Source organism: Salmo salar, chromosome ssa03, assembly GCF_905237065.1.
Source record: "Salmo salar chromosome ssa03, Ssal_v3.1, whole genome shotgun sequence".
Taxonomy (NCBI): Eukaryota; Metazoa; Chordata; class Actinopteri; order Salmoniformes; family Salmonidae; genus Salmo; species Salmo salar.
The window spans coordinates 49,615,589-49,632,587 of NC_059444.1; the positions used below are offsets into that span (position 1 = coordinate 49,615,589).

General features: G+C 42.2%; 1 protein-coding gene across 1 annotated transcript; it reads left to right on the top strand.

The window, feature by feature from the left end:
* Positions 1 to 326: 326 nt before the first annotated feature.
* Positions 327 to 15,966, top strand: atp6v0ca (ATPase H+ transporting V0 subunit ca). Its single transcript, XM_014192208.2, has 3 exons — positions 327 to 626; positions 14,402 to 14,585; positions 14,924 to 15,966. The coding sequence occupies exons 1-3, from the start codon at positions 554 to 556 to the stop codon at positions 15,126 to 15,128; spliced, it is 462 nt and encodes a 153-aa protein (XP_014047683.1). The 5' UTR covers positions 327 to 553; the 3' UTR covers positions 15,129 to 15,966.
* Positions 15,967 to 16,999: the final 1,033 nt, after the last annotated feature.

The window sequence follows — 16,999 nt, forward strand, 5'->3', positions numbered from 1 at the left end:
TAGCAAGATGGTGACAGGCTGAAACGACAACACATGATCTTCAGATGCGCCACTGAGCCTTCTCATAGTAAACAATGGGGTGACGTCATCGATCGCTTCGTCCATATTTTTTTCATCCTCTGCCACAACCAGGCAGGCATGAATAGAACATAGACAGCCTTCAGCGGACCATACCACTATTACGATAAAATTAGGGATATCATCTAATTTATTTGATAATTCAATTATATACCTTTCTTGCCAACAAATTATATTATTTTAATTCTTATGTGAACGAAATGGGCATGAAATGACACGCAGGATGTTTTGGATACCCCTACATTGACATAATGGGACATGCCCAGTGGACTGATCATGTGACATTTTCCATGTCGCCATTTTCTACCGCTACACCACTGTTCCTGTGAAGAGGTGGATTCTTCGACTTTCGTCCTTGTGCTGGATTAAAGGGCCTTGCAATTGACAGTGTTGAGAATCGACAGAAACATTTACGTTTAAAAGAAAGGAAATACACGGTTGTGCACTTTCACTGTCAGTAGCTTTTCCTGTAAGAATGTCGTCAGAAAGCCCCGAATACTCCCCGTTCTTCGCAGTGATGGGAGCATCTGCGGCTATGGTCTTCAGCGGTAACGATAACTATCACAACACCTTCGCTAAGTCATATGTCTCATATGCCTTGTTCAATCTCTCTCTCTCTCTCTCTGTGTGTGTGTGTGTGTGTGTGTGTGTGTGTGTGTGTGTGTGTGTGTGTGTGTGTGTGTGTGTGTGTGTGTGTGTGTTTTTTACACTCGCCCGAAATGTCTACTAAGGAATTTTGTGTTGAATATGGAGCGGGCAAGTCAAAAAAGCCAAGAGGATGCGGTTGCTTGTTAGATAACTGGCCATCACAGGTGTGATGTGAGAGACAGTGGCGGTTCTAGACCATTTCAACTGGGGGGGCCAAGCTGGGGCCAGTTGTACTGTTAGAGGGGCCAGTTACATTAGACGTTATTGTTGTCATATCGTTTTCTTCACTGCATTGCAGGCAAAAGACCATATTCATAATAACGGATGTAGATAGCAAAAATGTGTTATGTAAAAATGATTTCATACTCCACATTTAGGGGGGCCACAAGGGGGTCCAAAAATGTTGTCACAGGGGCACTGCCCCCCCAGAACCACTAGTGGTGAGAGAGTAGGCATTCGGACTTGAGATTTCCATCGTAACATGTGACGTTGCCATTGACGTAACAAGCTGGCCAATTTCTATTGATACAGTTTGATGTAGATATTTGTGTATTAACTAATAGTTCAATGGAGATATTCAATACATTAAATAACAACGTTTGGCGCGTGGGGTTGGTCATCGTGTCGACTAGCAGCAAGATGCCTAACGTTAACTAGCTTGCTCACCTAGGCTACTCAACCACAGATAGAACAATGCGCCATATGTTTCACCGATGTATACATCTGAAGCATCCAGTTGTCATTTCCTCTCACAACCAAATATGGTGATTAAAAAATAAAATTGATTTAAAATATATATTTAACCTGTACTTTATCAGGTAGTCAAACTGGGACCAATGTCTATTACAGATGAGCCCAGAATTACAGGAAATACACACATCAATATAAATACAAAATGCATGCAGAAAGAACATGGACATAAAAGAACACATTCATCAGTAATAAGGTCCTCAATCAGCCTTTTGAATTGCACCATAACATCAAATTTTAACCTCTATGGGCAAGGCGGGACGAATTCGTCCCACCTACGTAACAGCCACCTGAATTCAGTGGCGCGATTTTTGAATCGTTTGAAATACTATTACTTCAATTTCTCAAACATATGACTATTTTACACAATTTTAAAGACAAGACTCTCCTTAATCTAACCACACTGTCCGATTTCAAAAAGGCTTTACAACGAAAGCAAAACATTAGATTATGCCAGCAGAGTACTCAGCCAGAAATAATCAGACACCCATTTTTCAAGCTAGCATATAATGTCACAAAAACCAAAACCACAGCTAAATGTAGCACTAACCTTTGATGGTCTTCATCAGATGACAACCCTAGGACATTATGTTATACAATACATGCATGTTTTGTTCAATCAAGTTCATATTTATATCAAAAACCAGCTTTTTACATTAGCATGTGACTAGCATTCCCACCGAACACTGCCGGTGAATTTACTAAATTACTCACGATAAACGTTCACAAAAAGCATAACAATTATATTAAGAATTATAGATACAGAACTCCTCTATGCACTCGATATGTCCGATTTTAAAATAGCTTTTCGGTGAAAGCACATTTTGCAATATTCTCAGTAGATAGCCCGGCATCACAGGGCTAGCTATTTAGACACCCAGCAGGTTTAGCACTCATCAAAGTCAGATTTACTATAAGAAAAATGTTATTACCTTTGTTGTCTTCGTCAGAATGCACTCCCAGGGCTTCTACTTCAATAACAAATGTTGGTTTGGTCCAAAATAATCCATCGTTATATCCAAACAGCGGCGTTTTTGTTCGTGCGTTCTAGACACTATCCTAAAGGCTAAATAAGGGTGACGAGCATGGCGCAATTCGTGACAAAAGAATTCTAAATATTCCATTACCGTACTTCGAAGCATGTCAACCGCTGTTTAAAATCAATTTTTATGCCATTTTTCTCATAAAAAAGCGATAATATTCCGACCGGGAATCTGCGTTTAGATAAACAGACAAAGGAAAAGAAAGCATTCGGTCGAAGCGGGCACGCGCCTAAGCCCATAGTACTCTGAGTGGCCACTTGCCAAAAGCGATAGTGTTTCAGCCAGAGCCTGCCTCGATATCGTTCAACTTTTTCCCGGGCTCTGAGACCCTATGGAAGACGTCGGAAGTGTCACGTTATTGCACAGATCCTGAGTCTTCAATAAAAAGAGCCAAGATGAAACACTACTTCTCAGACAGGCCACTTCCTGCTTGAAATCTTCTCAGGTTTTGGCCTGCCATAGGAGTTCTGTTATACTCACAGACACCATTCAAACAGTTTTAGAAACTTTAGGGTGTTTTCTATCCAAAGCCAATAATTATATGCATATTCTAGTTACTGGGCAGGAGTACTAACCAGATTAAATCGGGTATGTTTTTTATCCAGCCGTGTCAATACTGCCCCCTAGCCCTAACAGGTTAACCAGGTAGGCAAGTTGAGAACAAGTTCTCATTTACAACTGCGACATGGCCAAGATAAAGCAAAGCAGTTCGACACATATAACAACACAGAGTTACACATGGAGTAAAACAAACATACAGTCAATAATACAGTAGAAAAATAAGTCTATATACAATGTGAGCAAATGAGTTCAGAAGGGAGGTAAAGGCAATAAATAGGCCATGGTGGCGAAGTAAATACAATATAGCAATTAAAACACTGGAATGGTAGATTTCACAGTAGATGAGTGTGCAAAGTAGAAATACTGGTGTGCAAAATAGCAAAATAAATAAATACAGTAGGGGAAGAGGTAGTTGTTTGGGCTATTTTATAGATGGGCTATGTACAAATGCAGTGATCTGTGAGCTGCTCTGACAGCTGGTGCTTAACCTCTATGGGCTAGGTGGGACGCTTGCGTCCCACCTATGTAACAGCCACTGCCAGCCTGTGGCGCGATTTTCAAAACCTTAAAAATCCTATTACTTCAATTTCTCAAACATATGACTATTTTACAGCCATTTAAAGACAAGACTCTCGTTAATCTAACCACACTGTCCGATTTCAAAAAGGCTTTACAACGAAAGCAAAACATTAGATTATGTCAGCAGAGTACCAAGCCAGAAATAATCAGACACCCATTTTTCAAGCCAGCATATAATGTCACCAAAACCCAGAAGACAGCTAAATGCAGCACTCACCTTTGATGATCTTCATCAGATGACAACCCTAGGACATTATGTTATACAATACATGCATGTTTTGTTCAATCAAGTTCATATTTATATCAAAAACCAGCTTTTTACATTAGCATGTGACGTTCAGAACTAGCATACCCCCGCAAACTTCCGGGGAATTCGCTAACATTTTACTAAATTACTCACGATAAACGTTCACAAAAAGCATAACAATTATTTTAAGAATTATAGATACAGACCTCCTCTATGCACTCGATATGTCCGATTTTAAAATAGCTTTTTGGTGAAAGCACATTTTGCAATATTCTAAGTACATAGCCCAGGCTTCACGGGCTCGCTATTTAGACACCCGGCAAGTTTAGCACTCACCATAATCATATTTACTATTATAAAAGTTTGATTACCTTTTGTTGTCTTCGTCAGAATGCACTCCCAGGACGTCTACTTCAATAACAAATGTTGGTTTGGTCCAAAATAATCCATCGTTATATCCGAATAGCGGCGTTTTGTTCGTGCGTTCCAGACACTATCCGAAATAGTAAAGAAGTGTCACGCGCATGGCGCAATTCGTGACAATAAAATTCTAAATATTCCATTACCGTACTTCGAAGCATGTCAACCGCTGTTTAAAATCAATTTTTACGACACTTTTCCGTAGAAAAGCGATAATATTCCGACAGGGAATCTCCTTTTCGGCAAACAGAGGAAAAAATCCCAAAGGCGGGGGCGGTCGGGGTCACGCGCATAAGGCCAGAGTTCCTTGATCGGCCACTTGAGAAAGGCGATAATGTGTTTCAGCCTGGGGCTGGAATGACGACATTATGTTTTTTCCCGGGCTCTGAGCGCCTATGGACGACGTGGGAAGTGTCACGTTAGAGCAGAGATCCTTAGTAAATGATAGAGATGGAAAAGAAGTTCAAGAAATGGTCAGACAGGCCACTTCCTGTAAAGGAATCTCTCAGGTTTTGACCTGCCATTTGAGTTCTGTTATACTCAGACACCATTCAAACAGTTTTAGAAAATTTAGGGTGTTTTCTATCCATATGTAATAAGTATATGCATATTCTAGTTACTGGGTAGGAGTGGTAACCAGATTAAATCGGGTATGTTTTTTATCCAGCCGTGTCAATACTGCCCCCTAGCCCTAACAGGTTAAAGCTAGTGAGGGAGATAAGTGTTTCCAGTTTCAGAGATTTTGGTAGTTGGTTCCAGTCATTGGCAGCAGAGAACTGGAAGGAGAGGCAGCCAAAGGAGGAATTGGCTTTGGGGGTGACAAGTGAGCTATACCTGCTGGAACGCGTGCTGCGGGTGGGTGCAGCTATGGTGACCAGCGAGCAGAGATAAGGTGGGACTTTACCTAGCAGGGTCTTGTAGATGTCCTGGAGCCAGTGGGTTTGGTGGCGAGTATGAAGCGAGGGCCAGCCAACGAGAGCGTACAGTTCGCAGTGGTGGGTGGTATATGGGGCTTTGGTGACAAAACGGATGGCACTGTGATAGACTGCATCCAATTTGTTGAGTAGGGTGTTGGAGGCTATTTTGTAAATGACATCGCCAAAGTCGAGGATTGGTAAGATGGTCAGTTTTACGAGGGTATGTTTGGCAGCATGAGTGAAGGATGCTTTGTTGCCAAATAGGAAGCCAATTCTAGATTTAACTTTGGATTGGAGATGTTTGATGTGAGTCTGGAAGGAGAGTTTACAGTCTAACCAGACACCTAGGTATTTATAGTTGTCCACATATTCTCAGTCAGAGTCGTGATGCTGGACTGGCGGGCAGGTGCAGGCAGCGATCGGTTGAAGAGCATGCATTTAGTTTTACTTGTATTTAAGAGTAGTTGTAGGCCACGGAAGGAGAGTTGTATGGCATTGAAGCTCGTCTGGAGGGTTGTTAAGTGTCCAAAGATGGGCCAGAAGTATACAGAATGGTGTTGTCTGCGTAGAGGTGGATCAGAGACTCACCAGCAGCAAGAGCGACATCATTGATATATACAGAGAAGAGAGTCGGCCCAAGAATTGAACCCTGTCGCACCACCCCCTTAGAGACTACCAGAGGCCCGGACAACAGGCCCTCAGATTTGACACAATGAACTCTGAAAAAAATATGGCATGATTCCACCAATTTTAACCTTCTGCATCACTTTCAAAGAGGTACTTTTATTTTGAACGCAAACTGCAAATTCCACACTTGTGCCTTATCCTTATTGTGGCGAGATTCACAACACATAACCTGGTCAGGTCGAGCCTCACTAGCCAGATGAAGCTAGCTGGCTGCTTATAACGTTAGCTTTGGGCAACAGGGTTAAGTAGCTGGCTAGCTATTTATTTTCATGAACTGAAGTTCAATTTCAATAGGCGAACAAGTGGCTACCTAGCTAATACTTACTCACAAGGATTCCTAAATCATTGCTAAGAATAGTGAAAATGACTGCAGTTTCTACTGGTCATTGTTTTCAGGCTGGTTGTATTGGTGCTAGCTTGGTACCAAGCTAAAGCTAGCTAGCTACTCCAGAAGTTGCTGGGTGGTATTGTAAACACATTGTTCGTGGTCGGTGTTTGCTTGTTTGCAGACTTCTTTGTACAGCTTTGACAGTGCTACTGATAGTAGTGTGGTGGTGCTTGGCTTGCACGTGCAAATTCAGAACACACAACATTCTATAATAGAACTGTTATTTGACGTGTCAAATTAAAAGCTCATTTAACGCTTCAGTGTTATTTGCCGTGTCTTTTTTGACATGCAAAGATCCAAACTGCGTTCCATATTATGTCATGAAGCTAATAGCAGTGACGTTATTACAGTGTAACTCCGGTAGAGAAACATTTGAACAATAGCGTACTTGGTAACGTTAGTGTGTACCGGTGCTCGACCAGTTGCGAAAGCCAACATCACCCACGACAGAGAAGGGTTGATTGTCAAGGGCAATGAATCCAATTTTCTAGGCGTTAATGGATTTCACCTTTGAGTTGTCTCGCTGAAATGTTCTTACTCTGTCAAATGACTGCACGACTTGTTGACTCCTCGATCCACACAGCAGACATTGTGGGCTAGGTTAGGAATGCTGTGTTGCACGTGTAGCGCAACATTTTACGTGGCATCATTACGTCATGTACCTACGTTATATAGGTATCCACGTCGGCCTCGACATCGGCGTTAAACTAGACAGGCCGATACCTATGTTGGTATTTTTAGCTAATATCGGACAATTCCGATATGTTCACCGATATATCGTGCATCCCTTGTGGAAAGTCCCTGGCCGCCGTTAAGCTCGTGAGTCAAATTACTGCGGGTGAATGACTGGTTCTGGCGAGTGGGTCAAACAAAGCCAGTGTGAATGGTGCTTTCAAGACAACTGGGAGCTCAAAGTTCCCAAATCATGACATCAGTAATCTTCAGGTCGGAAAGTCGGAGCTCTAGAAAGATACCAGAGTTTCCGAGTTGGATGACCGTTCCAATATATATTTTTTTATGAGTTCACAGTTGTCTTGAGCACTTGGAAGTCTGAGATTTCAGAGTTCAGTTGTTTTGAACGCGGCAGAAGGGCAACGTTATAAACCATCTTTGGTGTTGTCGTATACAGAGGCCTTTTTTAGTTAATGCTACAATGTTTCATCGCTGTGGGAAGCGAACCCACAACCCTGGCGTTGCAATCACCATGCTCTACCAATGGAGAGGAAATTAATGTGACGGCTCTGATCAAATGAGGAATGTACCCTAACTCGAATGAATTTAGCACCATCTTGGCTATTGATTGAATATGGCTAGTCAGGTGCTGCATTAGATTGCTTGTCAGTCACTGTCTTACTGTGTCATTACCATTGAAGCTATTTATACGTTTGAATATTTGTAGCTACTTTTTAAGTAAATACCGTCAGTCAACTTTTGCAATACATTAGGAGATTAAGAACATTGCGTTCTTCATTTCATCGGTCACATAATTTTTCATTATGAAGCTTACCGGTAGTCCCCAGTCACGTGGTGGTTGTTTACAAGCACACAACGACGAGAGACTCACAAGTTTTTGTGTAGCATGCGGCAGGTGATCTAGTTACAGTATGGAATTCACAACTGAAGGTTTGCCAGCTAGATAACTTAATAGTTATAAGATAACTGGCTAAAATGTGCTAAAGGCTCTGCAGTTGTGCATTTGGTTTGCAAATTTAGTAGCTAGTTAGCTATCTAGCTAAATGGTTAGCTTCTTCCAAAATCAAGCTTCGCTTGGTAACAGCAGAGAATTCCCTCCTGGATCAAGAGCCTTGCTGTTTAATATTTGCTTTGTGTGTGCAACAAACTGTGAGTAGCATCTTTGAGTTACTTGTAAAACTTTGAGCTGTAAATGTCCGTCTTGCAAATTGTTTAGGTCTGCAGTGCGCTCGTTAGCATTCTCGTTCATGTACTTGTTAGCATTGCTAACCTTCTGATTAGATGTGTTAAGATGGTGTTTAGAAAATCGCGCCCCTTGTGTTCATTGACGATATTACCGAATATCCCGGTATGGCACAAGGTTGTTATGACAGTCTGGATACTGTCCAAGCCCAACGTCTTGTGTGCGTGCCCTACACAATTTGTGGAGGTGGTGTGAGAACAGGCTACATGGGTAATTAAAGTACAGTCGTGGCCAAAAGTTTTCAGAAAGACACAAATATTAATTTTCACAAAGTCTGCTGCCTCAGTGTCTTCAGATATTTTTGTCAGATGTTACTATGGAATACTGAAGTATAATTACAAGCATTTCATAAGTGTCGAAGGCTTTTATTGACAATTACATGAAGTTGATGCAAAGAGTCAATATTTGCAGCGTTGACCCTTCTTTTTCAAGACCTCTGCAATCCGCACTGGCATGCTGTCAATTAACTTCTGGGCCACATCCTGACTGACGGCAGCCCATTCTCGCATAATCAATGCTTGGAGTTTGTCAGAATTTGTGGGTTTTTGTTTGTCCACCTGCCTCTTGAGGATTGACCACAAGTTCTCAAAGGGATTAAGGTCTGGGAAGTTTCCTGGCCATGGACCCAAAATATCGATGTTTTGTTCCCCGAGCCACTTAGTTATCACTTTTGCTTTATGGCAAGATGCTCCATCATGCTGGAAAAGCCATTGTTCGTCACCAAACTGTTCCTGGATGGTTGGGGGAAGTTTCTCTCGGAGGATGTGTTGGTACCATTCTTTATTCATGGCTGTGTTCTTAGGCAAAATTGTGAGTGAGCCCACTCCCTTGGCTGAGAAGCAACCCCAGACATGAATGGTCTCAGGATGCTTTACTGTTGGCATGACACAGGACTGATGGTAGCGCTCACTTTGTCTTCTCCAGACAAGCTTTTTTCCGGATGCTCCAAAAAAATCAGAAAGGGAATTCATCAGAGAAAATGACTTTACCCCAGTCCTCAGCAGTCCAATCCCTGTACATTTTGCAGAATATCAGTCTGTCCCTGATGTTTTTCCTGGAGAGAAGTGGCTTCCTTGCTGCCCTTCTTGACACCAGGCCATCCTCCAAAAGTCTAAGCCCTACTGTGCGTGCAGATGCACTCACACCTGCCTGCTGCCATTCCTGAGCAAGCTCTGCACTGCTGGTGCCCCGATCCCGCAGCTGAATCAACTTTAGGAGACGGTCCTGGCGCTTGCTGGACTTTCTTGGGCGCCCTGAAGCCTTCTTCACAACAATTGAACCGCTCTCCTTGAAGTTCTTCATGATCCGATAAATGATTGATTTAGTTGCAATCTTACTGGCAGCAATATCCTTGCCTGTGAAGACCTTTTTGTGCAAAGCAATGATGACGGCACGTGTTTCCTTGCAGGTAACCATGGTTGACAGAGGAAGAACAATGATTCCAAGCACCACCCTCCTTTTGATGCTTCCAGTCTGTTATTCGAACTCAATCAGCGTGACAGAGTGATCTCCAGCCTTGTCCTCGTCAACTCACACCTGTGTTAACGAGAGAATCACTGACATGATGTCAGCTGGTCCTTTTGTGGCAGGGCTGAAATGCAGTAGAAATGTTTTTTGGGCATTCAGTGCAAATTACAAATTGCCATCATACAAACTGAGGCAGCAGACTTTGAAAAGTCATATTTGTGTCATTCTCAACTTTTGGCCATGACTGTAGTGTGGACTCTAGGTTGGTTAACCTCTATGGGACCGGCGGGACGAATTCGTCCCACCTACGTAACATCCACTGCCAGCCTGTGGCGCGATTTTCAAAATCTTCAAAATCCTATTACTTCAATTTCTCAAACATATGACTATTTTACAGCCATTTAAAGATAAGACTCTCGTTAATCTAACCACACTGTCCGATTTCAAAAAGGCTTTACAACGAAAGCAAAACATTAGATTATGTCAGCAGAGTACCAAGCCAGAAATAATCAGACACCCATTTTTCAAGCCAGCATATAATGTCACCAAAACCCAGAAGACAGCTAAATGCAGCACTCACCTTTGATGATCTTCATCAGATGACAACCCTAGGACATTATGTTATACAATACATGCATGTTTTGTTCAATCAAGTTCATATTTATATCAAAAACCAGCTTTTTACATTAGCATGTGACGTTCAGAACTAGCATACCCCCGCAAACTTCCGGGAATTCGCTAACATTTTACTAAATTACTCACGATAAACGTTCACAAAAAGCATAACAATTATTTTAAGAATTATAGATACAGACCTCCTCTATGCACTCGATATGTCCGATTTTAAAATAGCTTTTTGGTGAAAGCACATTTTGCAATATTCTAAGTACATAGCCCAGGCATCACGGGCTCGCTATTTAGACACCCGGCAAGTTTAGCACTCACCATAATCATATTTACTATTATAAAAATGTCATTACCTTTTGTTGTCTTCGTCAGAATGCACACCCAGGACGTCTACTTCAATAACAAATGTTGGTTTGGTCCAAAATAATCCATCGTTATATCCGAATAGCGGCGTTTTGTTCGTGCGTTCCAGACACTATCCGAAATAGTAAAGAAGTGTCGCGCTTGGCGCAATTCCTGACAATAAAATTCAAAGTATTCCATTGCCGTACGTCGAAGCATGTCAACCGCTGTTTAAAATCAATTTTTACGTCATTTTTCTCGTAGAAAAGCGATAAAATTCCGACAGGGAATCTCCTTTTCGGCAAACAGAGGAAAAAAATCCCAAAGGCGGGGGCGGTCGGGGTCACGCGCATAAGCTAGTGTCTCTTGATGGGCCACTTGAGAAAGGCGATAATGTGTTTCAGCCTGGGGCTGGAATGATGACATTCTCTTTTTCCCGGGCTCTGAGAGCCTATGGACGACGTGGGAAGTGTCACGTTAGAGCAGAGATCCTTAGTAAATGATAGAGATGGCAAAGAAGTTCCAGAAATGGTCAGACAGGCCACTTCCTGTAAAGGAATCTCTCAGGTTTTGACCTGCCATTTGAGTTCTGTTATACTCACAGACACCATTCAAACAGTTTTAGAACATTTAGGGTGTTTTCTATCCATATGTAATAAGTATATGCATATTCTAGTTACTGAGTAGGAGTGGTAACCAGATTAAATCGGGTATGTTTTTTATCCAGCCGTGTCAATGCTGCCCCCTAGCCCTAACAGGTTAAACCAGACTGGCATCGCTCTCTGGAATTTTTTCACTTTAGTTTGGCTAGACTAGCTCTACTGCCATCTGGGTTCAGCACTGCATGGCTATGTTCCCATTTATCTCTCATTCAGGGACTAAAATTAACACCTGTCAAATGCTGGTAGATTTTGGCATTGGCGGGTCAAATTCACCAGCCATGTTGGCAAGTGGTCAGTCTCCACAGTGCAAGTATTTCACTCACGTTTGTGAATAAAAAGTCAAGTATGATCACATTTCTAGAGAAATTACTTCTGCAGAAGCTTTTTTCAAAGTATTTATGCTGTTCTGTTTCATAGCTGGTAAATGAATTGCACAAAGTCAAAGAACTACAAAACTTATAGCCTATCCCACCTCGTGCTTCAACACGGCATGTGAAAGCTGAGTTGAAAGATTCATTTTTAGAAGCGCTGCACACAGGCATAAAAGTTTATCTAATTTACAAAACTCTACTGAAGGGAGACTTTGTCCTTGTTTCGTGGCTATTTACACTGAACAAAAATATAAATGCAACATGCAATGTGTTGGTTTCATGAGCTGAAATACAAGATCCCAGAAATGTTCCATATGCACAAAAAGCTTATTTCTCTCAAATTTTGGGCACAAATGTTTGTCATTTATAAGTCTTTGCTAGGTAAAGCCCTTCCTTATCTCAGCTCACTTGTCACCATAGCAACACCCACCCATAGCACGCACTCCAGCAGGTATATTTCACTGGTCATCCCCAAAGCCAACACTTACTTTGGCTGCCTTCAGTTCTCTGCTGCCAATGACTGGAATGAATTGCAAAAATCACTGACGCTGGAGAGTCATATCGCCCTCTAACTTTAAGCATCAGCTGTCAGAGCAGTTCACTGATCACTGTACCTGTACACAGCCAATCTGTAAATAGCACACCCAACTACCTCATCCCCATATTATTACTTACCCTCTTGCTCTTTTGCACCCCAGTATCTCTTCTTGCACATCATCATCTGCACATCTATCACTCCAGTGTTAATGTTAAATTGTAATTATTTTGCCTCTATGGCCTATTTATTGCCTACCTCCCTACTCTTCTATATTTGCACACACTGTACATATTTTTTTCTATTGTGTTATTGACTGTACGTTTGTTTAACTCTGTTTTTGTCGCACTGCTTTGCTTTATCTTGGCCAGGTCGCAGTTGTAAATGAGAACTTGTTCTCAACTGGCCTACCTGGTTAAATAAAGGTGAAAAAATAAAAATAAATGTCCCTGTTAGTGAGAGGCCACTTTTGTCACACAACACAATGCCACAGATGTCTCCGGTTTTGAGGGAGTGTGCAATTGGCATTCTGACTACAGGAATATCCAACTAATCTGTTGCCAGATAATTGAATGTTAATTTCTCTACCATAATACCTTTTTTATCACCGAACGGGCTCGGGAGAGGCAAAGGTCGAGTCATATGTCCTCTGAAATATGACCCGCCAAACTACGTTCCTTAACAGCTGCCAGCTTAACCCGGAAGCCAGCCGCACCAATGTGTCGGAGGAAACACTGTTCAATTGATGACTGAAGTCAGGCTGAATGCACCTGGCCTGCCACAAGGAGTAGCTAGAGCATGATGAGCCAAGTAAAGCCTCCCCTAACTGGACGATGCTGGGCCAATTGTGCGCCTCACTATGGGTAAGAACCCGGGCCTGTAGTGGCGCCTCAAGCAGTGCCTTAAACCACTGCGGTCTAAGTCACTCGGGAGGCCACTCGGGAGGCCACTGAGGAGTATTTCTGTCTGTAATAAAGCACATTTGTGGGGAAAAACTAATTCTGACTGGCTGGGCCTGGCTCTCCAGTGGGTGGTCCTGGTTCCCAAGTGGGTGGGCCTATGCCCTCTGAGGCGCCCCTGCCTAGTCATGTGAAATCCGTAAATTAGAGCCTAATGAATTTATTTCAATTGACTGATTTCCTTCTATGAACTGTAACTCAGTAAAATCTTTGAAATTGTTGCATGTTACGTTTATTTTTGTTCAGTTTACCTCTTTCCCATGCCTCTAAGACAATGCTTCTTTTTAAAAAAAAATCCTTAAATCCTCGCATCCTCTCTCCTCGCTGAAAGAACGGACCAGGTGAAAGCCATTCTAATGATGAGCTGAGTTTTCACCATATTGTTTACCTGTCAAGTCTTTGCCAATCAGTTACAGTTGAAGGGGAGAAGAGGACTGATTTTTAAGCTATTAAGGTAGCCATATAGGCTCTCAAGAATTTGGGAACCTTTGCAATCACAGATGGGTGTGAGCCTCAGAGTTAAAGGGATAGTTTGGGATGTTGGCAAGGAAGCCCTTTATCTACTTCCCCAAAGTCAGATGAACTTGTGGATACCATTTTTATGTCTCTGCATTCAGTTTGAAGGAAGTTGTTAACTAGCGTTAGACTTAACATTAGTTACCAATTATGCTATGGGAACAGTCATTCCAGTCATTGCACTAACGCTAGTTAGCATTGGCTCGCGACTGTACCTATAACTTCCTTCATACTGGATGCAGAGACATACAAATGGTATCCACATGTTCATCTGACTCTGAGGAACTAAATAAAGGGCTTCTTTGCCAAAATCCCCAACTATCCCTTTAAACGCACACAAACTCCTGAAACCATTGTGATGGCATTACCATTGTGCTAACGCATTTGTTGATCTATTGAGTTTTCCTCATAGATTTCAGTTTTTCCTAGAGCTACGAAGCATTGAAAGGGAAGCTTACCTGTGACAAACGGGCTTTGATCAACAAGCGCACACTGTACTGTCAACTCCATTGCTTTTAATACCCCCACGCTCTATAACAATCTAATCTCTGGTTCTCATGTTTTTTTTTTTTTTTTTTTTTCATGTTTCAAGTGTGTTCTGTTGACCAAGTAGGGTGGTCTTGGAATTCTGTGTTTTTGAAATTCTAAATTCTCCTTCTCTCCTCCAGCATTGGGGGCGGCCTATGGCACGGCTAAGAGCGGAACGGGCATCGCTGCCATGTCGGTGATGCGGCCGGAGCTCATCATGAAGTCCATCATTCCTGTGGTTATGGCGGGTATCATCGCCATCTATGGGCTGGTGGTGGCGGTGCTCATCGCCAACAACATTTCAGAGAAAGTCACCCTCTACAAGTAAGAGCTCAGACATTGCAGATGCTAGTTAACCTTTCTCAAGCCTACCGCTAGGTACTGCATGTCTGAAACGATCTGATTGGTAGTAATATGCTATTGGCTCCACTTGATAGGATTGGTGGATTTTTCACAATTGTTTTTTAGAAGTGTTTTAGTGATGTACTACATCTGTAAACTGATGGTCTGCAATCTCTTTGGGATGCTTTGACTGCAATTGTTTTAAATAAATCTTCCTCTCTTTCCCTCCCCATCTTTCTCCGTCTCTCCAACCCATCTCCATCCCTCCTCACTTTTTCTACCCTCTCCATCTTTCTCTAACCCTCACCTCTCTTCTGTAGGAGTTTCCTCCACTTGGGTGCTGGGCTGAGCGTGGGGCTGAGTGGGCTGGCGGCTGGTTTCGCCATCGGCATTGTGGGCGATGCAGGTGTTAGGGGCACGGCACAGCAGCCCAGGCTCTTCGTGGGCATGATCCTCATCCTAATCTTTGCAGAGGTCCTGGGGCTCTACGGTCTTATTGTGGCTCTCATCCTCTCCACAAAATAGAGAAAGAAAAGAGCAAAGTCCATCTGTACGTCGAGTCAATGCTACGTCATCCATTCCATATATATATAAACAACTAAGAAATAAAGAATAAATTGGAGCGCATGCCTTTACGACTGGTTCCAAATCGACTCCCTTTAGCCACTTCTTTCCTAGTGACACTACTTGGTCCTTTGTAGATCTAATAGGTTTGAATAAGTGTTAGCAATATGGTAATGGTAAAGCCACAGATCTACCTACATTGCTTATTCATGCCTGTCAGATCTACGAGGGAGGCATCTTGAGGTGTTAACGGCTGTGTCCCAAATGGCACCATATTCTCTACATGGTGCAATAATTTTGACCAGAGTTATATGGGCTATAGTGCTCTGGTCAAAAGTAGTCCACTCAATAGGGTGCGATTTGGGACATGTCATGGGGTTGATTTGAGATTGGGCGTGAAGTGAAAAGCGTCTCCTATTCCAATCGTATCTCTTTTCCTGTACAGTCGTCCTTGAGTCCACTAGCCAACCCCTTATAAATGCGCTATGTAAATGTAGTGACGCTTTCGTCCTGTGCGTGCTTGAGTATCGGTTTACCTCTTTCCTCCCAATTTCCTCTCATTTGTGTGTCTGCGTAATGACTTTTATTGTTATTGTTCCTTTGTTTGTTTTTTCTTTTAATGTCCGAAGAACGGACTGTTGGACAAATCATTTTATTTTTCTGGGGACCATTTTCACATTAAAGGACCTAACTAATACTAGGACATGGATAACTATTTTTTTGGTTTTGTTGTTTTTTCACTAATTATTTATGAAGATTTTGAAATGTTAATAAAACTGTTTTATCGAGTTCCCAATGAGATGGAGAGGTGTGCGTGTGTATATATCTCTATCTAATAAATATCTGTATAGCTAGATTAATTGCACTGTAGGTAATTGTTCTAAGGGCTTTGAGTTCCTCTGGATGCATGTATCCAGTGGTTACAATGGAGACGGTCTCAGATGTGGGAGTTAACTGTGTTTATGGTGGCTGGCGTGTGTGTGTCAACTCTAATACATCATTCTCATTCGTACTGTTGACCTGTAGTACTGGGGTGTAATCAATATTCCAAATGAAAACTAGACAGATTATATTGGACAGATTCAGGTAGGTCCCCCGTTTGATTCGTAAATGGTTTCCATTGCAAGATTTAATGAGTAAACCCCAGCCTTGTGGTTGCACTTGCTCACTGGCGGGCCTCGTCTGTCTAATATCCAATTAAATCTCAACCACATCTTTTCTTGCCTCATTTAATGATTTTCTGGAAGAATAGCTCGTTATGCATTTGCACTTTATCCATTCTGTTCTAGTACTCAACCCGGAAGCAGCACAGGGTTAATTGCGTTCACCACCAACTGCTCTATAGTTGGGGGGGAAAAAATCCCACGTCATGGCAGTTGCATGACAATACAAGTGTCCAATCATAGGTGCGGCTGGAGTTTGACAATGTATTGTTTTATGTCGGTGTCCTGAAAGTAAATCATGATCGTGAAAGACAGAACAATGAGCCAGAAATTGCACCGGATGTATAAATGTGAAGCATTTCCGCTCACTACTAAACATGAGGAAGCCCAGTGAGAGGTGGGGAGAGAGATGGATTTTGGCCGAAATTCTTCAAATTTTCTCATTGATGAAACATTTGATCTCCATACAGTTTTCTGTTTCCAAAACTAAAATATGTAAGAGTGGACTGCGTTTTGTAGGCTTGACCCTTTTCAAGTTTCAAAAAATTGGTTGTTTAGGAGTGCAAAGTTTCTGCACACGCGCACTTCAGAGTGCAAACAAACAAACTAACGGAAAATGGAAATACATGCTAGAACGCGACAATAGGATTTCACTAGCTGATGCTTGGC

Bases quoted from the DNA above. Each gene is read 5' to 3' on its own strand.
- atp6v0ca (XM_014192208.2), top strand. From the start codon at position 554: ATGTCGTCAGAAAGCCCCGAATACTCCCCGTTCTTCGCAGTGATGGGA. The intron at 627-14,401 runs GTAACGATAACT...TCTCTCCTCCAG, and splicing joins TGCGGCTATGGTCTTCAGCG to CATTGGGGGCGGCCTATGGC. The intron at 14,586-14,923 runs GTAAGAGCTCAG...TCTCTTCTGTAG, and splicing joins GAGAAAGTCACCCTCTACAA to GAGTTTCCTCCACTTGGGTG.